The sequence below is a fragment of the Heteronotia binoei genome, chromosome 1 (genome assembly GCF_032191835.1).
Source record: "Heteronotia binoei isolate CCM8104 ecotype False Entrance Well chromosome 1, APGP_CSIRO_Hbin_v1, whole genome shotgun sequence".
Classification (NCBI taxonomy): Eukaryota; Metazoa; Chordata; class Lepidosauria; order Squamata; family Gekkonidae; genus Heteronotia; species Heteronotia binoei.
This window is the reverse complement of record NC_083223.1, coordinates 7,455,332-7,482,561: the sequence shown is the minus strand read 5'-3', so window position 1 is coordinate 7,482,561 and position 27,230 is coordinate 7,455,332. Positions and strand designations below refer to the sequence as shown.

The window sequence follows — 27,230 nt, the reverse complement described above, 5'->3', positions numbered from 1 at the left end:
GAGCCACACAATATGTGTGAAAGAGCCACAGTTTGGCCACCACTGTTATAGACTTAGCTTGTTATTCCTGTTCGCATCTGTTAAAACATTTCATTATTGTACGCTTGCATGCAGATTTGCTGTTCGTTCTCTCCCTTATTTGTACGGACTGGTAAATCTCATTCCATCCCGTCCGACGAAATGTGCATGCCCACAACAGCTCACACCCTGAACAAAACTTCGTTGGTCTTAAAGGTGCCACGGGACTCCAACTGTGTCCTGCTGCTTCTGACCAACACGGCTACCCACCTGGATTTACAGAGTCGCAGTTTTACTCAAGTTGGAAGGGAAAGTGCTTCCCCCCCGACTCTGTGGAACTAACATATCCATCGACAGACGAGTGGACTTGGTCAACGCCAATTATCTGCAAGGCCGTTTTGAAGTCCGAATAAAAGCCACTTCCAAAGAAGGTCTTTCCTTGGGATTCTGGGTTGCCATAGGAATGAGACGCAAGTCCCTTCAACTCACCTCCAAATGCCTTTGACCTTTCTTTCAACTTTTCTGCCGCCATTTCACTGTAGCTGGGAAGTTCTGACATCTTCACTCCAGATCGAGCCTCCGCTATGAGCTGACGAGCTCTCTCTCTCAGCTGCCGACGCCGCTCTTCATCTTGCTGCTAAGATATATTGAACAGTTGCCAGCTCAGTAATTGACAGAAATGCAATTTCATTCTCAATCTGATCATCACGATAGTAAACTGGCTTACAGCATGGTGCTTGGACCCCGTTGTAAAATAGGAAGCTCCGTATCAGCGGGGCGTCAAAGACACACTTTCGACAGTCGTCCAGGAACACAGTCTCCTCCCCCGTCCCCCCAAAATAATTATTGTTTTAAGCTGGTTTTTTTAAAAAAATACACTCTGCGGTTGATAGCGATGCAAAATTTAGGGCCCTAATGGCACAAAAATATGCTTAAGTCGAAGGTTCAAATATTAACGCAGGGGAGAAAGTTGCAGAAAGCAACGTTACAAATGGAAAGAATTATATGCATTGCACAGTGCCGGACAGGAGTTCCAACGATACCAACAGGTTGGCTGACTTGAAGGGTCATTCTGATGCAAAATAAGAACATAAGAGAACATAAGAGAAGCCATGTTGGATCAGGTCAACGGCCCATCCAGTCCAACACTCTGTGTCACATAAGAACATAAGAGAAGCATGTTGGATCAGGCCAACGGCCCCATCCAGTCCAACACTCTGTGTCACATAAGAACATAAGAGAAGCCATGTTGGATCAGGCCAATGGCCCCTCCAGTCCAGCACTCTGTCACACAGTGGCAAAAAAATTTTATATATACACACACACTGTGCTAATAGCCTCTGATGGACCTGTGCTCCATATTTTTATCTAAACCCCTCTTGAAGGTGGCTATACTTGTGGCCGCCACCACCTCCTGTGGCAGTGAATTCCACATGTTAATCACCCTTTGGGTGAAGAAAGGACTTCCTTTTATCCGTTTTAACCTGTTTTATCCGTTTTTAAAATGGAAAATAACACTAGATCAGGGGTGTCCAAACATGCATTTCGGGGGTCAAATCAGGCCCCCAAGCAAGCTGGCTGTCATCTGCTTCCTTCTCCCCTCTCTCTTGCTTCCTTCTGCATCACAGCTTGCTTTGCAAGGCTTGCTCAATCGCACAGGAGCTACAGAGCAAAACCTCAGTTTCCTCCATTTGCTGAGGTTCCTCCGTTGGAAAGAAGGGGGGGGGGAGGAATAGCATGCTTTCCCATTCTTTCTCAATTGCACAGCAGAGCTACTGAGCCAAGCCTCTCTTCCTCTCTATTGGCTGAGGCTCCCCCACCCCCAGTCCCTTGGGGAAGGAAGGAAAGAACCAGAACTTCTTTTTGCTCAGTTCCTGGATCCCATGGGAGGACATACAAAGAAGGCACCTTTAAGATCCACGAGTGCTAACGTTTTTAAGCATGTTTAAGCTCTTAAAATATAGATTTGTGGTTATGATCTTTATAAAATTTATATCTCTGCTACCTAATCTTAAGCAGGTATACGCATGGCCCGGTCCAACATGGCTCAGCTGAACCCGACATAACCAGGCCCAACAAGGTCTGGCCCTCATAACCGACACCCCTGCACTAGACTGATTTTTAAAAAAAGAAATATAAATTATTTAACTACCGTATTTGCGGCGTATAAGACGAACTGGGCGTATAAGACGGCCCCCCCAACATTTCCACTCAAAATATAGAGTTTGTTATATACTCGCCGTATAAGACTACCCCCCCTCTTCTCGCACACCATTGTACGGCCGCAGCGCGACCGCAGCGCCTCCGCCCCGCCCCTGCATCTCCCTGTGACCGGCACTAGTGCGCAAGTGCGCATGTGCGAGCTCTGCGGAGACAAGGGGCGGGCCGGAGCGCCGCCGCTTCCCCACCGAGCAGAACGGGCCGGGTCACTGCCGAAAAGGCTGGCACCCCTGTCTCGCTGCTGATGCTTGCCGCAGCCACGCTGATGACCCGCCGTGGCCGCGCTGGATACCGCGCGATACTGGACGGTATGTAGAATGAGGTGGAGTGGGCATTGGGAGGCCACTATGGGCAGCTATGTCTATCCCAACTGAAGTGCACCCGGCGTATAAGACAACCCCCACTTGGGAGGCATGTTTTTCAGGGCAAAAAAAGTAGTCTTATACGCCAGCAAATACTGTAGATACAGGGCTTTTTGTCCGTAGAACAAGCCCAGCAGGAACTCATTTGCCTATTAGGCCACACCCCCTGATATCACCATTGTTTTACATAAGGGTTTTTGTAGGAAAAGTCCAGCAGGGACTCATTTGCATATCAGACCACACCCTCTGACACAAAGCCAGGCAGAACTGCGTTTCTGTGCGCTCCTGCTCAGAAAAGGCCCTGACTAGATATAAAAGCTATCCATTCTAAGATTTTTCCTTTCCGAAGGAGCAAAAGCACTTTCTAATTTTAAATGGTTTTTGTTTTACAAGGGTGTCAAGCTCATTTGTTATGAGGGGCGGATCTGACATAACACAGACAAACAAAAAGATTTTTTAAAAAAACTTAAAATAAAACCTGATAAAAACATTTCGCAATTGTTGGTCTTAAAGGTGCTTTCTTTGTATCTCTCCTGTGCAATCCAGGCTCCCTCAATTGCACAGCAGAGCTACTGAGCCAAGTCTCTCTTCCTCCTATTGCTGAGGCTCCTCCCCCCTCCTGGCCCCTTGGGGAAGGAAGGAAAGAGCCAGAGCTTCCTTTGAAGCAAGCTATCCCTCCCCCCTTCCTCCCCAAGAGAGAAGCTTCAGTCAATGGAGAAAACAGGCTTTGCTCTATAGCTCCTGTGCTATTGAGCAAGCTTGCAAAGCTGTGATGCAGAAGGAAGCAAGAGATGACAGACGGTTGCTCAGAGGCCTGATAGGAGCCCTCTGTCTGTGGCTCTGATTTGGCCTCTGGGCCGCATGTTTGATACCCCTGTTTTAGAATAACTGCTGAACAGAATAAAAGAACGACCTTAAAGCAGGTCTTCTCAGATGTGTTCTGTGGGGCTTAGTCTCAGAAAATTGTGCTTAGGTTTACACCATTAGTGTTTAAACTCTCTGTAATAAAGGTAACGTTCTGATGAGCCCACCTCTGAAGTGAAATCGCCAGGACCTGGCTAACACACCTGGGATAGAAACCATAGGGCAACTCTATACAGATGCTTGTCCTCCATTAAGGCCAAATGGAATACAAATCTACAAGATGAACAACAGAGGTTGCCGTGGTTGACACAGACAGGCACGAATGTTACTGCTTCACAAGTTCTCTTCGAGAGGAGTAAACGGGCGCCATTTCTCAGCAAGATGTGGGAAGATACAAGCACGCCATTTTGCCAGACATCCTATTACGCTGCTGATCTAACGTGTGTAAAAAAATTCTCTCAAACACTTGGCTGAATGCTATAGGAAGTTCATATCAATGACCAGACTACCACTGTTTCTTTAATCTTCTACCTTGAAGCAGTTTTGCTATACAGGGGTGGCCAACGATAGCTCTCCAGATGTTTTTTGCCTACAACTCCCATCAGCCGCAGCCAGCATGGCCAAAGGCTGGGGCTGATGGGAGTTGTAGGCAAAAAAACATCTGGGGAGCAACCGTTGGCCGCCTCTGCACTATACTATCATGAGACAGGATCTTATCACACTTCCAGTGCCAGTAAGTACTAAAACATGCGGTACAACACATAGGGCAATGGTTGGTACCCATTGAGGTAACCAGCTTATCAAGTGTTTAATTTGTATACCATAATAGGTTACCACAGGTAAGAAGGCTATGTTCCATGATGGTAACAGTTCTCCTGAAAGTGGAGTTTCTTGATATAGCCCCAAACAAATAGAAGCCATATAATAAAACAAAAGTCCAGGGTCATCTTGAATAATGTTTATTTCAGTATAAACTTTCATTGAGTTGGCTTACGCTGGAATAAACTTTGTCACTCTAACACGCCAATTATTTTGGTCCAACACACCAACATGGCTGACCCTCTGACATACGAACTGTGTTATTTCATTTCACTTCATGACAAAATCCCGATAAATTATGACATCTTGAGTCCAACTTAAACCAACAACGCTAAAAACATTTAAGAACATAAGAGAAGCCATGTTGGATCAGGCCAATGGCCCATCCAGTCCAACACTGTATCACATGGTGGCCAAAAAACCCAAGTGCCATCAGGAGGTCCATCAGTGGGGCCAGGACACTAGAAGCTCTCCCACTTGTCCCCCTCTCCCAAGACCAAGAATACAGAGCATCACTTCCCCAGAGAGAGCCTTCCATCTATACCTCATGGCTAAGAGAACATAAGAGAAACCATGTTGGATCAGGCCAATGGCCCATCCAGGCCAACACTCTGTGTCACATAAGAACATAAGAGAAGCCATGTTGGATCAGGCCAATGGCCCATCCAGCCCAACACTCTGTGTCACATAAGAACATAAGAGAAGCCATGCTGGATCAGGCCCATGGCCCATCCAGTCCAACACTCTGTGTCACATAAGAACATAAGAGAAGCCATGTTGGATCAGGCCAGTGGCCCATCCAGTCCAACACTCTGAGTCACATAAGAACATAAGAGAAGCCATGTTGGATCAGGCCAGTGGCCCATCCAGTCCAACACTCTGTGTCACATAAGAACATAAGAGAAGCCATGTTGGATCAGACCAATGGCCCCTCCAGTCCAACACTCTGAGTCACATAAGAACATAAGAGAAGCCATGTTGGATCAGGCCAGTGGCCCATCCAGTCCAACACTCTGAGTCACATAAGAACATAAGAGAAGCCATGTTGGATCAGGCCAGTGGCCCATCCAGTCCAACACTCTGTGTCACATAAGAACATAAGAGAAGCCATGTTGGATCAGGCCAGTGGCCCATCCAGTCCAACACTCTGTGTCACATAAGAACATAAGAGAAGCCATGTTGGATCAGGCCAATGGCCCATCCAGCCCAACACTCTGTGTCACACAGTGGCCAAAGGTGGTAACCGGTAACATTTGATTGAGTCCTACCACTTCTCCCCTTAGGTGGGAAAGCCATATGTACATTTTCCCTTTAGATAGGAAATCAGATATCAGTAACAATAATTATGGTCTATATTATCTAGTTTTCTATATGTAGGAACTGGGGAGCTTTAGGAACATCATGAAGTCCCCCTCTGCTGTCTGAAGTAGTACAGGCCAGTGTTTGCACTTTTTAAAACTCTGTGTGAGAACTGTAGCTACAGATTGTGTTCAATGACAATTACACTGAAATAAATGGCTACTTAAACACTCTGTCATGTCGATTTTAAGGTAGGCTTCCCAATCCCCAGGTTCCAGAGGGGGATCCCCCGGTTTTACAGGCTTCCCCCCTCCCCAAGCCAGCTGGCCGGCGGGGGAAGCCCCGCCCCCACAGCCATTATGCACCTCCATGAACGATTCCCATAGGGAATGATGGGGAATCGATCCACGGGTATCGGGGGCTCTGGGGGGGCTGTTTTTTGAGATAGAGGCACCAAATTTTCAGTATAGCATCTAGTGCCTCTCCCCAAAATACCTCCCAAGTTTCAAAAAGATTGGATCAGGGGTTCCAATTCTATGAGCCCCAAAAGAAGGTGCCCCTATCCTTCATTATTTCCTATGGAAGGAAGGCATTTAAAAAGATGTGCAGTCCCTTTAAATGTGATGGCCAGAACTCCCTTGGAGTTCAATTATGCTTGTCACACCCTTGCTCTTGGCTCTCTGCCCCCAATGTCTCCTGGCTCCACCCCCAAAGTCTCCTGGCTCCCACCCCCAAAGTCCCCAGATATTTCTTGTATTGGACTTGGCAACCCTATTTTAAGGCAATATTGGAAAGAGAAGGTCACGAAATCACAGGACATTTAGGGCGCTTTCGCGTACGCCGCACAATGCACTTTCAATCCACTTTCAGTGCTCTCTGTGACTGGATTTTACTGAGTGAAACAGAGAAGCCCACTTTCGAATGGCCACTAAAGTCTAATGCAAGGGTGGTCAAACTTGCTTAACGTAAGAGCCGCACAGAATAAATGTCAGATATTTGAGAGCTGCAAGACACGAACAGCAAATGTCTGAGAGCCCTACGACGTGGTGTTTGAGGGAAGGAGGGAGGAAAATAGATGGGAGGAGGGAGGGAGAGGTGGAAAGAAAGCAACTTTAACTTGAAATGCATTCTCCAAGCTGCCCATCCGGCATGGCTTGGAGGAGTCCATTTAAAAGAGAAAAATGCCTTCCCCAAGTCGGCCAGCAGGGCAGTGGGGCTTCGAGAGCCACGCAATGTGTGTGAAAGAGCCACACGTGGCTCCCGAGAAACAGCTTGGCCACCCCCAGTCTAATGTCTATCTCTGATAAACTGGGCAGAGTATTACTGAAGACAGAATTATCAAGGATGCAGAACAAGCCTACCGAGGAAGCTCAGCGCGGCCTTTCTGAGGAAAGTCCTTGCCTCGCCAACCTTTGCTAATTTTGGGGTATTATTAAACTGTGGAGCAACATGCAGTTGGGAATTCCAAAACCATCGAACCAAGTCCCTTGCCAAAAGCTATGAAGTAGCTTAGCAGTTAGGGCTTCGTCACAGTGACCTGAAGCTTCATGAAGCTACCAAGAATTCATTATGCTCATGCTACTGGGCAAGATAAACCAAGCTTTAAGGCTGCCCATCTCTGGTCGGCACCTGAGAGTTCCACAGAAACGGGAAATAAAATTGTTGATTTATAACCTCTAGTTTGGGCCTGGGAATATCCTCGGACGGGGGTGGCCAAACAGGTAAAAACCACGTAAAATAAACATCAGATGTTTGAGAGTCACAAGACATGAACGTCACCTGTTTGAGAGCCGTAAGACACGAAGGGAGGAAGGAAGGGAGGGAAGGAGGGAGAGAGAGAGAGAGGGAGGAAAGAAAGAAGGAGGGAGGGAGGAAAGGAGGGAGAGAGAGAGGGAGGGAGGGAGAGAGGGTGGGAAGGAGGAAGTAAGGAAAGAAGGGAGGAAGGGAGGGAGGGAGGAAGGAAGGAAGAAAAGAGGGAGGGGAGGGAGGGAGGAAGAAAAGGAGGAAAGGATGGAGAGACAGAGGGAGGGAGGGAGATACGGAGAGAGGGAAGGAAAGGAGGGAAGTGAGGAAGGGAGGAAGGAAGGAAAGGAGGGAGGGAGGGAGGAAGGAAAAAAGGAGAGAAGGAGGGAGAGGGAGGGAGGGAGGGAAAGAGGGTGGGAGGAAGGAAGGAAAGGACGGAGGGAGGGAGGGGAAGGAAGGAAGGAAGGAGGAAGGAAAGGAGGGAGGGAGGGAGATAGGAAGTGAGGGAGAGAGGGTGGGAGGGAGGAAGGAAGGAAGGAAGGAAAGGAGAGAAGGATGAAGAGAGAGGGAGGGAGGGAAAGAGGGTGGGAGGGAGAGAGAGGGTGGAAGGAAAGAAGGAAGGAAAGGAGGGAGGGAGGGAGGGAGGGAGGGAGGAAGGAAGGAAGGAAGGAAGGAAGAAAAGGAGGGATGGACGGAGAGAGAGAGGGAAGGAGTGAGGGAGAGAGGGTGGGAGGAAAGGAAAGGAAGGAAAGAGGGAGGGAGGAAGGAAGGAAAGGAGGGAAGGAGGGAGCGAAGGAAAGAGGGTGGAGGAAGGGAGGAAAGGAGGGAGGGAGGAAAGGAGGGAGGGAGAGAGAAGGAGAGAGGAGGGAGGGAGGAAGGAAGGAAGGAAGGAAGGAAGGAAGGAAGGAAGGAAGGAAGGAAGGAAGGAAAGGAGGGTGGGAGGGAGAGGGAGGGAGGGAGGAAGAAAGGAAGGAAAGAAAGGCGGGAGGAGGAAGGGAGGAAAGGAGGGAGGAAGCAAGGAAGAGAAGGAGGAAAGGAGGGAGGGAAGGAAGGAGAGAAGGTGGGACGGAGGAGGGAGGGAGGAAGGAAGGAAGGAAGGAAGAAGAGAGAGGGAGGGAGGAAGGGAGAGAGCAAGGGAGGGAGGAAGGATGGGAGGGAAGAGAGGGAGGGTGGAAGGAAGGATAGAAGGGAGGGAGGGAGGGAGGGAGGGAGGAAGGAAGGAAGGAAGGAAAGGAAAAGAGGAAGGGAGAGAGGGGAGGGAGGAAGGAAGGAAGGAAGGAAAGGAAGGAGGGAGGGAGGGAGGGGAGGGAGGAAAGAAGCCGAATAGATGGGGGAGATGGGGTGAGGGAACGTGGAAAGAAAGCAACTTTAAAAGCATTCTCCAAGCCGCCGGATTGCTTGGCTGGGAGAAGTGTTTTAAAGAGACAATGTCATCTTCTCCAAGCCAGCTGACAGGACATTGGGGGCTTTGAGAGCCACACAGTATGTGTGAAAGAGCCACATGTGGCTCCCGAGCCACAGTTTGGCCACCCCTGTCCTGGGATTGCAAATGATCTCCAGACTTAAGAGGTCAGTTCCCCTGAGAAAATGGCTGCTTTGGAGGGTGGAGTCTATAGCATTGCATCCTGCTGAGGTCCTTCCCCAGCCTTAGATCCCCAGGAATTTCCAAAATTGAAGCTGGCAACCCTACCATGTTCTGTTTAGAAAGGGAGACAGCCAATGGGGGAAACAGGATTGCCGAGCCCCTCCTGGCCAATGACAGGGGATGGGGGCATAGTGTTGCCAAATCAAGGTTAGGAAACTCCTGGAGATTTGGGGAGGACAGGGACCTCAGTGGGGTGCAACGCCACAGAGTCTGCCCTCCAAAGCATCCATCTTCTCCAAAATAACTGATCTCTGTAGTCTGGAGATGAGTAGTAATTCCAGGGAATCCCCAGATCGCACCTGGAGGCTGGTACCCCTAGGAGGAAATATTTGTCCCAAACGTTCCGAAGATTTTGTGTAGAACAGGGGTGTCAAACATGCGACCCGGGGGCCAAATCAGGCCCCCGGAGAGCTTCTATCAGGCCCCCAAGCAACTGGCTGATGTCTGCTTACTTCTCTCTCTCTCTCTTGCTTTGTTCTGCATCGCTGCTTGCTTAGGAAGGCTTGCTTAATTGCACAGGAGCTACACAGCAAACCTCAACTTTCTCCATTGGCTGAGGCTCCCCCCCCCTCCTGGTCCCCTGGAGAAGGAGGGAAAGAGCCAGAGCTTCCTTTGCCCAGTTCCCCGGGTCCATGAAAGAAATATTTAAAAAGCACCTTTAAGTCCAGCGAGTGCTAATGCATGTTTTATTTTAATTTTTTTTTTTTTTAAAAAAACCCCTCTTTAATTGTGTTTGTCTATATCCATTATAAAGTTTATCTCTTTGCTGCCTAATCTTGAATAGGTACACACACGGCCAGGCCCATCGCAAACACGGCCTGGCCCGACATAAATGAGACCCGACATAAATGTCAGATTCGGCCCTCAAAACAAATGAGTTTGACACCCATGTAGAACGTCTGTGTTAGTACATCCCTGTTGTGATTTTAGAGGGCAGAACGTTTCTATGGTGCTCCTGAGCTGTTGCTAGACTCTTTGTTTCCTCCAAGCGACACCGAGGACTTCCCAATTACCCCATAAACAGACTGACATATGGTATGTGTCAGAAGACAGCAGAGCTGCTATTTTGGTGCAGTGCCACCAAGGCAACAAAAAGCGGAACATTTGGAGTCCACGCTCCAGTTTAAAGAAACCACGGGCCGTCCATGTCAAATAGAGGGAGAGCGAACAGAGAAATCTTGTTGCTCACAATAAGAAGCCAAACAGCGGCAAAAGAACGAACGAGTCACCCGCAGGAACGATAGCTACGGCGCATCCTGAAATATTTGCGGGTGGCCTTAACTACATGGAATGCATCTTGTTTTGGTTCGCGGAAAGAATACTACCGAGGAAGTTAATTTTCTCACAAAGAACAGCGAGATGCCAAATTACTCGCACCTGGAACGGCTCTGCCGAAAGAGTCCTGCTTCGTTTAAGCAATCGTTAATCAAAACAAGCCCCAAATACTAATTAGGTACATTTTGCCCATTTCCATGTAAATTGTTTGTTTGTAGCTATTTACTTATCATTGTCCCGGGCACAATAGGAGAAATGCAAATGAATGCATCAGAATGCAGGCCTAATGGGACTTTCTTTCTTATAACCGTTCGCCCAGAGGTGTTCCTGTAATTCAATCCTCAAGCAGCCCGAGATTTAGCCTCATTAACAGCTTGCATGGGCAGGTTACAACTCATAAAATCCTACAGTAAACAAAGTATATGGACACAGCATAATATCTTGAGCCTGATTGACAGAATCCCCCTTCTCTATCAGATCGCCTCAATTTACTTTTCGACTAATGTCCTAACACTAGAAAGACAATTCCGCTCGGGCCTTTGGAGGTTTCCAGCAGGGCTGCATATTTGATTTGTTTACTTTCTCACCCCCCCCCCCCAAAAAAAAAGGCGCACCGAAAAACAATCCAGTCAAAAAATATATATTTGTTAAGGCACTCAACAGATTGAAACCACAAAGCGTTTGCCTCTGCAGTCAGCGGCTAAGAACTCGGCTCCATTTAAAGCTCGGCAACTGATATGGCAACCTGTTCTGTGGCAGTCGTCGGTATCTGGCAAATATATGTTACAAGAACTGGAGCTCACCTTGAAACGACACCTAAAAACGTACGTCAAAGAATGCCAACAGAAAACCTCACGTTTACCCTGAATGCTTATGTTGATATATATGATGTCACACGGCAAAAGGTCTACTTAATGTTGAGTGATATAGACTTAAAGATGATGCCCTAGGTTGACAGATAGGCTGACGTTTAATTGCAAGAACGTCTCTTATGTTCCCAAATCGTTAGCTCAAGTAACCTCTTTACCAGTGTTATGATAATGTTATAAAGAACAGCCTTACATGAGAAGAAGATGATGATGATATTGGATTTATATTCCGCCCTATGCTCTGAATCTCAGAGTGGTATCAATCTCCTTTACCTTCCCTTCCCTCCACAAAAGACACCCTGTGAGGTGGGCGGGGCTGAGAGAGCTCTCCCAGAAGCTGCCCTTTCAAGGACAACTCCTACAAGAGCTATGGCTGACCCAAGGCCATTCCAGCAGGTGCAAGTGGAGGAGTGGGGAATCAAACCCAGTTCTCCCAGATAAGAGTCTGCGCACTTAACCACTACACCAAATTGTCTCTCTAGAGAGAGCAAACATACCTGATGAGGTCCTTATAGATTAAGAAGTTTTATATTCTTGGGGTTGTGGTTTGTTTTCTTTGTGTGTGTGTGTGTGTTATGGATGTGCTTGCATGCCTGGAAGTCATGGTGATTTCTGGCAACCCCTATTGGGGCTGGGCCATTTATCACCTGCCCCTGTGTCCCAGCCCTGGTATTCCTTGGAGGTCTCACTTCCAAGTACTTGCCAGGGCCGGCCTTACTCAGCCTCTGAGATCTGACGAGATCAGGCTTGCCTGGGCTATCCAGGCAACATTCCTAGTTTTGAGCATAACTGATCACCTTATCTGTTATTCATCCCCGGACCAAGGGAGGTCACACTAAGCTCTACATGGGCTACGGCCTTCTTCTTTTTTTGTAATTTATATATTTAATTATATTCACATCCAAATAATTCACAGAAACACTACATAAGAACAGAAGAGAAGCCATGTTGGATCAGGCCAGTGGCCCATCCAGTCCAACACTGTGTCACATAAGAACATAAGAGAAGCCATGTTGGATCAGGCCAATGGCCCATCCAGTCCAACACTCTGTGTCACATAAGAACATAAGAGAAGCCATGTTGGATCAGGCCAATGGCCCATCCAGTCCAACACTCTGTGTCACATAAGAACATAAGAGGAGCCATGTTGGATCAGGCCAATGGCACATCCAGTCCAACACTCTGTGTCACATAGTACAAACTTATTTCCTATATTCCCCCACCCCCGCAACCATTTGCGGAATAAAGGAAAATAAATTCCATCTACCAGGTATTTATCATTTTTTTTCTCTTAATTTATCTGTCAAAGTATCCACTTCCGCTACATCTAATACCATTGCTATCACTTCTTTCCCCTTCCAATGCTTTGCCAAAACAATTCTTGCAACTGTTAATATATTTAAAACCAAATATTTCACTTGTTTTTCCATTTTATCTGGTACCAGAATTACTAGGAACAACTCTGGCTTGAAGGGAATGATCGTTTTGGAATTTTTTTGCAAAAGAGCTCATGTACTTCAATCCAGTATTCTCTAATTTTTTTTCACAAATCCACCAAACGTGGTAATATGAGCCAATCTCTTTGTCACACTTCCAACGTAGGTTAGAAAGTTCGGGATACATTTTCTTCAATTTTGCCGGTGTGATGTGCCAACGGTAGAGCGTCTTATACACATTTTCTTTAAGAGCTACTGACTTTGTAATTCTCACATTCACGTTCCATAGCTGGGATGACTAGGGCCTTCTCAGTAGCAGCCCCAATGTTATGGAATGCTCTCCCAGAGGCACGAGAGCCCTGCGGGACCTCTCCCAATTCCGCAGGGCCTGTAAAAAGAAACTTTTTCGACAGGCCTACAACAACTAACGTGGAAGGAGGCTGTCACTGAACAATATATCTGTAAGATCGCTAATAGAATAACAAAGAAATAGAGAACTGAGACATTGATATGTTATGTTATAAAATCTATGTTATAAAATCTTTCCTATAGATTTTATAACATAGATTTTATGTTATAAAATCTATGTTATAAAATCTTTCCTATAGCACGGCGGTTTTTAAATTGTTTATATATGTTTTAATTTTTTTATATTGTAATTTAAACTGTTTTTATCATGACCGTTAGCCGCCCAGAGTCGGCTCGTGGAGTGGGCAGCATATATATCTAAAGTAAATAAATAATAGATAAAATATCTGGGGGTGACAGTAGAAATGACTGGCTGTATTCACCTATCCATGAAATCTCAGTGTGGCATGTAACCTTGGTCGTGCATGCACTCTTCTCCAGTAAAGATGGCCGTACCACATTCATTTTAACATAGCATCTTTTTGGTCGCCCCCATTCTCGACAGGAACTGATAAGGGATTGCATCTTATGCCTTGCTTTTGTTTGCACATCTGTTCACCCACAGAGGTGTTCGTGTTCCTCTGGTGGTTGGCAACTGACGATCATGAGAGACTTTCAAGCAGCTGAGAAGTGCCTAGAGCAGAGGTACCCCACGTGGTGCCAGTGGGTATCCACCAAGACGAACGGAGTGATGAAGAACTGTCTCTGAAACGGATGAAGAGAACCGCTAGTCCACCAAGACTTTTCCTGGTACCCAGCAAGTGCTTTTAGCAAGTGCGCAGAGCTGGGGGGGGGGGGGCGTTTACTCCTGATTGTCCACTAGAGATCTGATGGGCTGTGTTCAAAGTAGCTACCACAACAGCACAAGGATCTTCACTATGTGACTGAAGGGAAGCTGTGGTTGCATGCGCCATACCATGTCAGAATTTCAAAGGCGCCTTCATGCTCAAAAAGTGGTCTACAGCAAGAGGGGAGGAAGAGGAGGAGAAGGAGAACCGGTTTCATACCCTACTTGAAGGAGTCTTGGAGTGGCTTCCAATCACCTTCCCTTCCTCTCCCCACAACAGATACCCTGTGAGGTAGGAGGAGCTCTGAGAGAACTGTGACTGACACAAGGTCAGCCAGCTGACTATGCGGCCAGCATACCTTTAGGACCGCCTCTCCCTGTATGAGCCCCAGAAGTCTTTACGATCAGTGACTCAGCAACTTTTGGTAATACCCGGCGCCAGAGACATCCGTCTGGCCTCGACAAGGGCCAGGGCCTTTTCAGCCCTGGCCCCTGCCTGGTGGAATGAGCTCCCCCTGGAGATCCGGGCCCTGCAGGATCTGCTCCAGTTCCGCAGGGCCTGTAAAACAGAGCTCCTTCAAATGAGGCAGTGGACGTCACTCGTTACCGGCCTCCCCCTTTCATTCCATTCCAGTGCTGTAAGATCTGCTGGACCTGGACAACTGGTCATGTCTGTGAGGCAGAACCTGCCATTTTAGTCATTCTGTAGTTTTAGATGTTATATTTTTAAATTGGTCTTTTATTGTTTTTATTGTTGATTGTTATTATGATGTAAACCCGCCCTGAGCCTGTCCTACGGGAAGGGCGGGTTAAAAAATTGAATAAAATAAATAAATAAATATGTGGAGGAGTGGGAATGAAATCCGGTTCTCCAGATCTCGCTGGAACGAATGGGGTGATGAAGAACTGTCTCTGAAACGGATTAAGAGAACTGCTAGTAGAAACAAGGTATAAGATCCAAGCCAGGATAATCAAGGAGATATAGAAATAAATATAGTACACATTGGATCACTTGTTCTGTTGGCTGCACTCAGACCTCACAATAAATTGTGTTTTGGTTAAACCAGGGTTCAGGCAACAAACTCTGGTTAATTTACCAGATGTAAGTAACAAATCTCAGTTTGTACATAAACCTGGGTTTATTTTCTTGCTGCCTCTCTCTCTTCCAACTATCTCCTCCATATGGTGAGTGGTCATGTAGGGTAGTAACACTTCAGTCAATTCAGGCATCATCGTTAACCATAATTTGGAGATTAAATAACAACAACCTGCTACAAAACCTAGCTCAACAAAAATAGAAACTAAACAGCAGGTTAAGGTTTTCCCCTGCAGAGGCGGCCCATTCACTAGGCAAACCTAGGTGGCTGCCTAGTACGTGGGCACTGGATTGGGCCCTCCCCTCATTCCTGCATCCAGGGCGACTGATATTGCCTAGGGGGGAGAAGCACTGGAAATTAGGAAGAGGCTGTGCGCCCCCCGCCTCCTCTGTGGCGTCCAGTCCACTCCACCCCACCACCTGCCCCCTTCCACTGCCCCTGTGGGCAAAGCCGGAAGGTGGGGAGGGCGTGTGTGGTGGCACGGCAAAGCACAGAGAGGCAACACACTGCCTGGCTGCCACTGGAAGGCAGAAGGATGGCAAGCAGGTGGGTGGTGGGCGGTCTCTCTGTGTTGCCATGTTCACCTTCCCACCCTCCGGCTTTGTCTGTGGGAGCGGTGTGAAGGCGCCTGAATTCCTAGGCCCGCCCCTGTCCCCATGGAACAAACTAACTGAATAGGCCCATTTGGGGCTTATATCCATGTTGGTTCATCAAGTCATTCATTACTGGAGGAGTAGAATGCAACGTGCTGTTGATATATGTACACCCACGGGCCACCCTTCTTTGCTCATGCAAAAAAAAAAAAGTTCAAGAAGAGTATGAAATGAGGTCTGGCAGAAATGCAGCAAATATCTGGTCCCCTGGACAGCACTCATAATATCTGATCTACTGATTACAGAACGGAGGGCGGAACCAGATGTTGCAAGAGCCATAGCTCCTCATTAACATCTTTCCCAGGTAACGTCTATGATAACAGACACAGCGACCTATCATCATTGTGTTCTGCGTTTCCCTATATGGCCGAGGACCTGCCTACCTTAGGGACCGTCTCTCCCCATATATTCCCCAGAGAGTACTGAGATCTAGTTCACAACATCTGCTGAAAATCCCTGGGCCAAAGGAGGCCAAATTAAAAGCGACAAGGGAGCGGGCCTTCTCGATAACACCACCCCAATGGTGGAACCAGCTGCCAGAGGAGGTGCGGGCCCTAAATCAGTTCCGTAGGGCTTGCAAAACCGTCCTCTTCCAGATGGCTTTTTAAGGTGGAACCATTACATCAACATAAAAACTATCTTTATACGCACATCGAGACTGAAGCCCCATATTATGTTACATTGTGGTTTTAAAATTATTAACTTAAACGCTGTTTTATATGTAATTGCATTTGAACTGTTACTGCTTTGAATTTTATTGTTGTATCATAGTACGAAGTACTAAGTCTTGTAAGCCGCCCTGAGCCTGCTTCGTCGGGGATGGCGGCGTATAAATTTAAAATTTATTTATTTATTTATTTTTATTCCCCACCTCCACAGTCAGACAATGACCTGAAGCGGGATCAGAGGAAAGCACCGCCTACCTGAGGGACCGTCTCTCCCCGTACGAACCCCAGAGAGCACTGAGGTCAGCAGGGAAGAACCTGCTGACTATTCCCGGGCCAAAAGAGGTAAAACTCCAGAGCACCCGTACTCGGGCTTTCTCTGCTATGGCTCCACAGCTGTGGAATCAGCTTCCAGAAGAAATGCGGGCCCTGCGGGACTTTGAACAGTTCCGCGGGGCCCGCAAGACCATCTTGTTCCGAATGGCCTTCACCGACTGAAACTGCTAAACTGCTATGTAAACTTACCAGCGATATTATAGCACCAACATACTAATGTCATTGTTTTTAGAATTTTAATAGATTTTAATCAATTGTAGTTTAAAATGTTATCTATTGTACAATGTATGTATTAAGTTCTTGTTGTTAGCCGCCCTGAGCCGCTTTGGCGGGGAGGGCGGGATACAAATAAAATGTGATGATGATGATGTTGTCACATGAAACAGTGTTGTTTAAACACACACACACAGACACACACACACAAATCCAGCATACAAACACAGAGATAGAAATGTAACAATAACACTGTGTTATGATCAGTGTTCTTTCTAAACTGAGTTAGTGTAAGCTCACACATTTTTGTCTTAGCTCAGGAAGGATGACTCCAAAACACACTAATTCATGCAGTAGCTCACAACTTTAGAAGACGACGACACTGGATTTATATTCCGCCCTCCACTCGAGAGTCTTAGAGTGGCTCACAATCTCCTTTAACTTCCTCCCACGCAACAGACACCCTGTGAGGTGGGTGGGGCTGAGAGGGCTCTCCCAGAAGCTGCCCTTTCAAGGACAACTCCTATGAGAGCTATGGCTGACCCAAGGTCATTCCAGAAGCTGCAAGTGGAGGAGCGGGGAATCAAACCCGGTTCTCCCAGATAGGAGTCCGAACACTTAACCGCTACACCAAACTGGCTCTCGTGAGCATACCCCACACTTCGACCCTCACTTCGAGTCACCCCTCCCTGAAGCCCGCGAACAAACCTTCCTATCTGGAAAAAATATATTAATAAACATTCCATGTTTCTTTGCTGTATTTCTGAGATGCACCAAAAAAGTGGACTCTGTTTTCTTTCCTCCTGCACTTTGTACTGGCCTGAACACCTGAGGCATGGATGCTCACTTCGCTCTTTAAGGGAGAAACTCTTCCAGGAACAAATAATGTAATTCCTTGTCCCCCCCCCCCCCACCCCCTCTTGTAAGAAAAGTATTTGTACGCAATTTTTATATTTCACAGTTCACCAACATCTAGGCGAGCTTTCTTCCACTGCTTCAACGGTGCTACTTTTAATTTTATCCTCCTTAGCCTTAGTAATTAAAGCGATCAGCACTGGCATCCCAACGGCTTTGACACAGTTACAGCCTCCCCCCCCCCCCCCGCAAGACTTCTGTTTTTAAGAAGCAGGGAAGAAGGAGGGAAGGGAGGGGAAGGAAAAAAAAAGAACAAAAGTTTCATTTCACAGGAACAAGAAAAACAAGCCCTTCCAATCCTCAACTTTATCCAATTGTTCTTTCGGCGGCCTTTGCATCTTAAGAAGCAAATAAAAATGGCTGCCGTTAGGGGGTCCTTTTTGTAGTGGCCGCCGCATGTCAGTGACTGACATTAACTTTGGCCAACCCCCCCCCCCCAAAAAAAAAAAAACAAAAAACAGTGCTGCAGATTTGAGAAGGTGAACTGGAATGCGAGAAATTGTCAGGGCGGTTGCTGAGATTATTAACCTATCCATGAAATAACTGAAGAATGCTGTCCATTTAAAGGCCAAAAAACATACACACCCCGTCCTGCTAAAGCAACATTTTGCCACTTCACAAACATGATTCCCCCCCCCCCACCCGCTGCCTCTGAGACTTCAAATTGCTTTTCATAATTTCTGGTGGTCTCATACAAGTTTATACACCCTCGCACACTATTCATTTACATTTATTTTATGTGATCGGCAGAAAATTCTCTTCCATCCTTCGGGGTACAGACCTGAAAGCGTCTTCCATAATCAGCGGTAGTGTGTTAACATGAAAATGAAAATATAACTCTGCATAACGTGGAAAGCGCCGAACAGAGAGCACTAACTCTCAAAATTGTCCATGACATGCCCCAATTACATAATCCCGCTAAGAAAAAGAACCTGACTGCCATCATCAGACAGGAAGAACGGCTCTGTTATTAGCCATTTAGAAGGAGAAAGAATTCTGTGCCTATCCAGAGGCGAGGATTACCAAAAGGTACCTATTCACATGCTACAGAACAAAGGAGAAGGGGGAAAAAATTAAAAGGGGGTGGGGGGGGGAATTGCAAGATCTCTAAAGCTTGGACATGCTGATTTTTTTTCTTAAAAAAACCTGTGAGCTGGAGATCAGGTCTTGTTTGCATAAACAGGATTTGGGCCGAAACGTTAAAAGTGTTTAGGAGATCTCCACAAACTTCCCTTACGTTAGTCGATAATATAGCTAGCCACACTTGCCAATGGCCACACCTGCTCGATTCTCTGGGGACGGCCTGATCTCTCTGCCTTCTCAAACCCAGAAATACCGGGGGCGGGTGGGGGGGGGGAAGAGGCAGGGGGCGGCACGGGTTGCAAAACAGAGTGGAAAGTCAAAAATCTTTCTCAAGTTTGCCCCATCTGGTCAGATTAAATCTTTGATCACTCTAGGGAGTTGGCACTTTTGTGGGTTTTTTTTTTTTTTGCAAGCTGCGCCGAGCTTCCAGATAGCTCAGAAAAATACACAGGTAGAGCGAACCAAATCTCAGTTGCCAAATTCTGGGCATCCCTGATGGAAAACAAAGGAGGAGACTGTTTTGGGATTTTAACTTGTAGAAACAAGTCTAAACAAGAGGCAGCCAACAAGGGGAAATAGGAACACTTTTTCTACATTCACAGCTGATAACGGGATAAACATGTATGTGTAGCTTAATCAATTATATAATTGGAAAATATCTTCACATTATTAATGAACAGGGAGCTTCTTACTCTGATGGGCAATTCATTAGCACACACTTTGTATCGCTTTTTTGTGCAATGGGCCTTACAGAATGAAAGTTCTTTTGTTTTGTTTTTAAGCGAGATGAAGCAAACTTTTTTTAAAAAGATATTTTTAAAGCAAGATGCCTTGAACTATTTGAGCCAGAACCTAAAAAAACCGTCTTTTCTCTGCTCACGCTGTGTCTTAAGTAAAATAATTACAACCACTGAGGAAAAAACATTAACACCCAACCAAGTCAGAAAAGGGAGTATCTTTCGAGAAATCTTACTTTTTGATTTGGCATGGTATTACTGGCAGAGAGAATAACGCCGTTCTGGGAAAGATGGCCCATGTGATAATTTAATTCCTCTTTTCATTCTGAAAGTGATAAGTTTTTAGTTTATTTTAAAAAGACCTATAAGGGGCTGCGGGGGGGGGGGGGGGAGAACAGCTGACTAAGTAAGCATCACCTTGTGTTACATCCAAGGCCTCTTGCTGGTTGTCTGGCTGCTCTTTTGTGGCAAAAAAGGAGCTCAACGCTCCCTGGCTCCTTAGATCTGGCCCAACAAAATACACTGCCAGTCATGCACCGGGATCCGGCTTAAAGCCCAGTGTGAGCCTAAAAAGGAGCAAGTCGAACTGGCACCCGCTCATGCGGAAGGAGATAGATTTGTCATGACAGGCTGATTTATTCAATGTAAAGAAACAGTTTAGCTTTTCTAATCTGGTACAAATACATCTTTCTCAGGGAAGGGGGGGGGGTGAAGAAGTAAAGGTCTAGCACAGTTCAAGTATTTAAAGTAAAGAAACTCGCCACCCCCCCTTTTAAAAAAAGTAACGTCAAAGTGAACCCGAGGTATTTGCGTTGGAGCGTTCCGCAAAACAGCCCCAGAGTTCTATTCAGATAAATACGATTCAACCCACTTAACCTTTGGTAGCCCCCACCTCTTCTTACTGTACGCCACATCACACTCCGTCCTACAGAACATCAACAGTAGCATCTGTTGTTTGCAAGGACAGATGTGGAAATGGCCCTTTTTCAGGGGGGGGGACATGGTTGGTCACTTTTGTTCTCTTCCATTCAGGGGGAGCGATCAACCAATAACAATCCTTCTCGGAGGAGACCAAACAAAAAGGGAAATATTAAAAAAAAACAAAACCTGAACTTCATCTTCAGGTTTGTGTGCTCCCCCCCCCCCGCCGCAGGTTTCAGCTCACATATGAATAATTGCCCATGAAGCCGAGTACACAAGTAAAAGAGATGGATAAGCATTTATAAACCCATAATCATTATAGGGTGATTACGCTGGCATTAAAGTATATATTAAAGTTACTCAGCGTCTGCTGTGTGCTCAGAACTGTACAAGGCACAGAATCAACATGCCCCCCTGATCATAGGTCTTATCATCTAAAACCTATATAATTCAGGGGGGGAAAGGGGGGGGAGGCTATGCTAAAATGCCTTCCAGAAATCATTCCCTCTCTTTTGTCTAAATGTGATTCTTGATGCAAAGGAGGACTTAAGCTGTCTACTCAACTGAGGAGTTAAAAGTTGTAGATCTCTACTTAAGGGGCTGGCGCTCATGTAAATGATTTTGTGGGTGGGAAAGGTGGGGAAAATAGGACCCATGTTCTGAAACAAGCTTGTCCACTGCTTTACGAGCATCAGCAAACCTTCCTTTTGCACTGTTGATATGGGAAGTCTCTTCACAATTTAGAGATTTTCAGTTCCTCTCTCCAGTTCCTAGAGAGAACGCTTTTCTTTCTCGAGGAACCGTTGCTAGCTTATCTGCTCACGCCCTTTTCCTCCTCCTTTCCTCAAATCCCAACAATACAAAGAGAACTTCAGAATGTGTTTTGGGAAAGTTGTTCTCCCCCACCCTCCGCCCACGCTCCCCTCTCTCAGTTTTATCGAGGGGAGAAGAAAGCCCCATCTACTTACACGCGATCAAAATGTAAAGGACAAAGTAGAGGCTCCATGGTTTTCACAGTTTCTATTTTTATGTGTGTGTGCGCGTGTTAAAAAAAAAAATACCCCGCCAAACAGCTGGCAGTGTGTTTTTAATGGAAAATACCAATCGCCTAGGATCTATACCTAGCCTTTTGCCAATAATGAGAAAACTTCACCTTCTGTCCCTAGCAATTCTTAGGAAATCTTTTGCTGTTATTCCTACAAATCCAATTACAGATTGTTGAGTAGCTAGTGGAGTAAGCTTATTGAGAAGTGTCACATCACTAAGTCGTGCGTATGTGTTTCAGTTTGTAATGTGGTCTGAGCCGCTGTAGAGGTGTCAACTTAAAATGCAAGTAAGTAGCAGAACAGGGCTAATCCCAGGCACTACTCCCCTGCAGCCAAATTGTAGCGCCATGAATGACAGTGGAAATGCAAAGATGCCACTGTGCTTATCACACACAGCCAGATGGCGGACCCGGATCAATGCACACATGCCACGATCAATGCATTTGATAAAGAATTAAGAAGAAAACTGTACATGTTATCAAAGAACTTGTACATGGCATAATTATGATTCTGCATGTGCTTACCGATGATATTGGAGACTCAGAGGCAGGTGATAATGGAACTGATAGGAAGGAATAGCTTAGAGGCTACAGCATATGACCTCGCGACGGAGAAATCTTGTCAAATAGTTCAGAAAGCTTTTCTTAAAACTGTTGTTACAGGCTGCTCCCAGCACAGGCTGGTGGCAACATTTTCAAATTTCCCTTTTTTAAAAACGTTAGAAATGTCAAAAAAAAGAGAAGTTATGATGAGCCATTTACTTTCTCCCTCCCCGCCCAGAATAGTTTGGGAAATAATTAAGGTTTTATATTTTCCAACGCCACTAAAAACAGACAGTTTAACTGCAATGTTTATAGAAAACAGTGTTAACTGAATTGTTTTTTAGCCCAAAACTCATTCTTTGAAATGAACAAACAAACAAACAAGCAGGTTTGGAATAATAGGAGAGAGGGCCTTTCAATTAACGCCCATGCAGATCGCTGAAATGAAAGTCACACCACACCTCTGACACCTTCTTTCCCCAATGACAGATAAGGAAAACAATAAGTCTCCTCCAATTTGAACCCAGTGCTTCACATTGTGACTGAGTTTGAGAAGGCAGCGGATAATTTCAGAGTGAAGGAGGGCACCAGCAAGTGATAAAAGAGGTATATTCATTTACGACATAACGTACCAAAAATACAATAAACTGTCATGCTCCAGTTGATAGATGAGCTGCCTAATCAACGCTTCAACGTAACTTAAGTGTTCTCATTAGTGCGAACACCTTCAGGCTAAATAAGCCTAAATCCTTTAAAAATTGCTTCTGAAATAGAAAAAACCTGCCTTATTCTCATCCCTTCCTCCCCCCCCCCCAAATAATATCAATTTAAAAAGAAAGAGGACATATGAGAGTTTCTCCCCTCCCCCCCTATAATTCTGTTCAAGCTTATCCTTGGAAAAACCGTATTTGGAAAACCAATTTGAAGTGTCTTCTGAGAAAGTGAATTAACCATCAAAATAATAAAACGGCAAAACTATTGCGGAGGTTTTGTTTTTCTTATACCCGAAACCTGGATCTTTAACAAGGCACTGGGGTCTCCAACAGTCATTCACCAGTTCCCTTCCTTAACATTCTTTCCCCAGATCATAAATTATCCTCGTCACAGTACTAAGTAGGTATTTATACTGTACCCTAGTATATTTTTTTATCCCTATAAACATAGACACACATACTGGGGATGGAGGGAAGAGAATGAAACCCTCGTGCATTACTGCTGATTTTATTTGAAGTTGGGCTGTGGAGGCGGTAAACACAAAGCTCGAAAATTTTTCAATTTGTCCTGACAAACCGTTGGGTATTAAATTCTAAAGGCACGTAGAGTGCATAAAGAACTGATGGCTTGATTAGTTCTCGTGGAGCAATTGAAGGAGCTGTCTCTCTCACAGATTCTCCATTTTGAGAAACACTTTGATCTCCGCTCAAGTCAATTCATGAACATCAACTGACAAGGCTGCGTGAAACACCCCAATGGTTAGGCCCAAACTCGCCGCAAAGTATTTGGTTTCATTAAGGCTTCCAAGAACAAGTGACCAGGGAGGACACCCTTTTCATGCCGAAAGCAGCAGGCCAGTGGCTCTTTTGAATTGCTGCTGAAGCCAAGGGTACTTCTGGCCAGTCACAGGAGGACGAATACCTTTCCCTTATTGCTTTATGACACGTGAGGCATTAAGTTGGTTGAGAACAACCTGCAGGCCTCCACAGCTAATTCTCGCCCCCCCCCCATAAGAGGCTTCGTATCATTCTGACGTCAAGATTCGTTATTTAAGAAAACTCTTTTTGAGGTAGGCTTATATCAAGCAAGTTATAATTATATCACAGAATGAAGTTGAAGACAGTTTTATCGAGGACTACATTTGATTGATTTGGCCTTCCAGTATCGGCAGTCCTAACTGGAGTTTTTTGAATTATGATTTTTATGGGTTTTGCAATTGTTGTTTTTATTGTATTTTTTAAAATAACTTTTTAAAAAATATTGTAAGCCGCCTTGAGTTCTGAAAGGGAGAAAGAAGGCTAATACACCTTTTAAAAAAGTCAGTCAGTCTTCTGTTATAAATTCTGTATAACAAAAGACATTCAAGACTCTCAATATATAGGATACAGGATAAATTCCACTACATTTTTTTCTGGGGGTGGGGAGGGGAAAGAGAATCTAAAACACTGATGATTCAGGTCTAAGAAATTCTGACTTGGGCTTTTGATACATCAAGTACCTAACCATCCAATTCTATTATTTGTTTCTCTTAACAATGGAGTACTGAAGAACCAAACATAAAAATCCACAATTAACATCACACTTTCAATATTCCTAACACATTAAAAAAAAGTACTTTCTGGAGGATAGCTCTGTTCGACTATTTACATTAAGACCTTCTTCTTCCCTCTTCCTCTTCTTCTTTTTTTTTTTTTAAGTTGATGTTTTGAAGGGTCCCACTTCAAAGGGTTCATTTTTGCCCTAGTTCCTGTCAGAAACCCTAAAGTGGAAAGTCACTGTGCGGCAGCGGCACAAAGAATCCCTGCGGCTAAAATCAAACAAAGCCCAATTAAACTAATCATAACGACCCAGTGAACACAAGGAAGCTCACCTGGTATTTCTGGACTTCTTGTGTGAAATTCCCAACTCTACTTAGTACTTGGTACTATAATTACCCTGACCAAAATACTGTGAAATTACTGCTCTGATCTACTAATGGCTGCAAAAACCCAGCCGCTGTAGTTTGATGCCAAGGGGCTGAAGCCAGGTGGCGCAATGCTTTCTGACAGAGACGACAACTTTTAAAAAAGAAAAAAAATTCGGACCAGGGAGGGGGCGAGGAGGAAGAGGGAAGGAAAATTAACGGGATGTGGTTTACATTGCCAAAGACTGTTCATTAATTACCAATTTAATCGCCGCTGGAGGCATGACATTACAAAAATCTGGCTGAAAGTTCTAATAGATTATGAAGACCACCCAAGAAGAGTGACCAAGAAATGTACAAAACAATTAATACTGTTTCAGTGCTATCAAAGAAGCTCAGATTATTTTACATCAAGTGAAGCAAAGAGAATTAGTGGCTTCACAGTGCCACCACTTGGAACTGAAAATACAATGGCACACAATTAGTAATGCACATGTGACTTCTTTCCCCCGTTCAAGGCATATATCCTTGGGAAAGCCAGAAACACGATAAGGAGAACAAAAGGAACATTTTAAAATGAAATGAATAAAGATTTTAACTCTACCCTTGTGCATGCTGAGAAATAACAGAACGGGGCTATGAAACGGGTGGCTCTAAGTAATGTTGATATCATCCTGGGATGAATTGAAAAACAGCCACGCAAAAACATTTATGGTCATTAGCAGCAGTAGGAAAAAGGGTATCCCCGGTGCTAAAAAAAAAAAAAAGAGAGAGAAAGAGAAAAAAACATCAGCTTCGTACAGAAATGATCTTTCTGAAATAGAGATGGCTTCACAGCTGGTCTTTATGACCAGGCAACAAGAAAACATTTAAGTTCTTGAACTGGGCTAGTGCTTTTCTGCTTGGCCAAACAACCCGTTGACATTTTTGATGGGGCATTTTACTCTTTTTTCTGGTACTACAGCATCATAAAACGGACAACAGACTAATTGAAATTATAATTTACAAAAAAAGAAGTGACAACATTTAGGACATATCCTTAGTAAGTGTAAAAAGATCAGCTGTAGAATTAACAATTTTACTTAATTCTAAAACGAATCCCAACTCCACAACAACTTGCTTCCTTGGTAGTTATGAAGAGGGCAGAGCGTTTTAATTATAGAGCCTGAGCGACTTTCAAAAACGAAGCAAGAGAAATTATAATTCCGTCTCACGTGCCATGGTTGTATATGCCAAAACTTGTGCTCTGAAGTTGTCTCTCCCTCCTCACAAACAGAGACGGTCCACATCAAAGGTATAAGAAAAAGGTGAGGACAGCCATATTGGCCCACACAAAATCCAGGAAAAGAAACTAACCTCATTTAAATAACTTTTATTTGGAGCCATCTCCCAACAACACAAAACACTACGCAAGCTTCAGGGTTCTTCAGAACCCTTCATCAGGCAGACGGTACCAAAAAAAAAAAAAAAAATTAAAAATGGAGGGAAAAAAAGAGCAAACTTTCAGGTTCAGATCTCCAAGGCTGGCAATGACAGGGCTCAAAGACCGGGACTTGGAATTTTCGCTTTTCTCCTTCTTTGAGGAACTTAAAAGCGTGTGCCATATTTTGTGTGTCATCTGGACTGGCCTTAACACAAGGCATTACGAGGGTTTGGTTTCTTCATTGTGCAGGCATACGGTCAACCTGTTTAAAACTTCAACATGAGAGAAATTTACCCCCCCCCCGCCCGCTTTTATGTAACACTAATGTGAAGTAGAAAGCCGGTTCGTTCTTTTATTCGACGAAACTAGATCTGATTAGACCCAGCTTAGTGTTTTCGTCAGGCATTTTAAAATCGGTTTGTTGTAGGCCTTTGGATTCCCCAGCACGGCCTGGCCACTGAAAGAGCTGCCAAACTTGTTATTATTTAAATAATATAGTGAATACCCTTATCAACTTACAGCTCTTCAGGGGCACACAGAGAAAACAAATGCGGCCAACAGTGAATAAAGTTACCAGTGCTTACCAAAATAACGTTCAATTTTTTTTTTTTTAACAATTAGAAGGCCACTGCCTCTTTTGTGACATCGAAAGGTCGATTTGGTGATCCTATCTATCGCTACATCTGGTCATAATAATCAGCGTGACGGTTGAGTCCTCCCCGCTACCCAAATCAATGTTTCCCAATTATGATCAAAGGACCAAAGTTGCCATCTAGTCCCACCCCTTCAATGTATTTAGAAAGGGACAAAACCTCTTGAAGGTTTAATTGGCCAAAGGCTGGGCTGATTCCCCTCATATCCTTATTTCTCAGGAGAGGGGGTGGGGGTGGAGTTTCTGATCGTTTGAATCCTGGCAATTAAGAAACTTGGTAGGGCTTCTTACGAAATGGCTTAACGAGGACGAGGAGAAACAGCCTTTCTTGTGCCCAGAAAATGTAAAGCAAACCACAGTGTAACTGTAATTTAACGAAGGGTATATCTCTTCTTAGGGCTTCACTGTATGTATTTAAATCACAAAACGCAGATTGCACCCCACTGGGAAGCCTTTTCTATGTCACCTGCGCACACAATCTTTCTTTCTTTCTTTCTTTCTTTCTTTCTTTCTTTCTTTCTTTCTTTCTTTCTTTCTTTCTTTCTTTCTTTCTTTCTTTCTTTCTTTCTTTCTCTTTCCTTCCTT

At 45.1% G+C, this 27,230-nt stretch overlaps 1 protein-coding gene across 1 annotated transcript in view; it reads right to left on the bottom strand.

Moving 5' to 3' along the window:
- Positions 1-27,230, bottom strand: part of EHBP1 (EH domain binding protein 1) — a 527,871-nt gene that overhangs the window by 130,804 nt on the left and 369,837 nt on the right. The window contains 1 exon segment of the mRNA XM_060230596.1: positions 508-655. Coding sequence (XP_060086579.1) covers positions 508-655 — 148 coding nt within the window.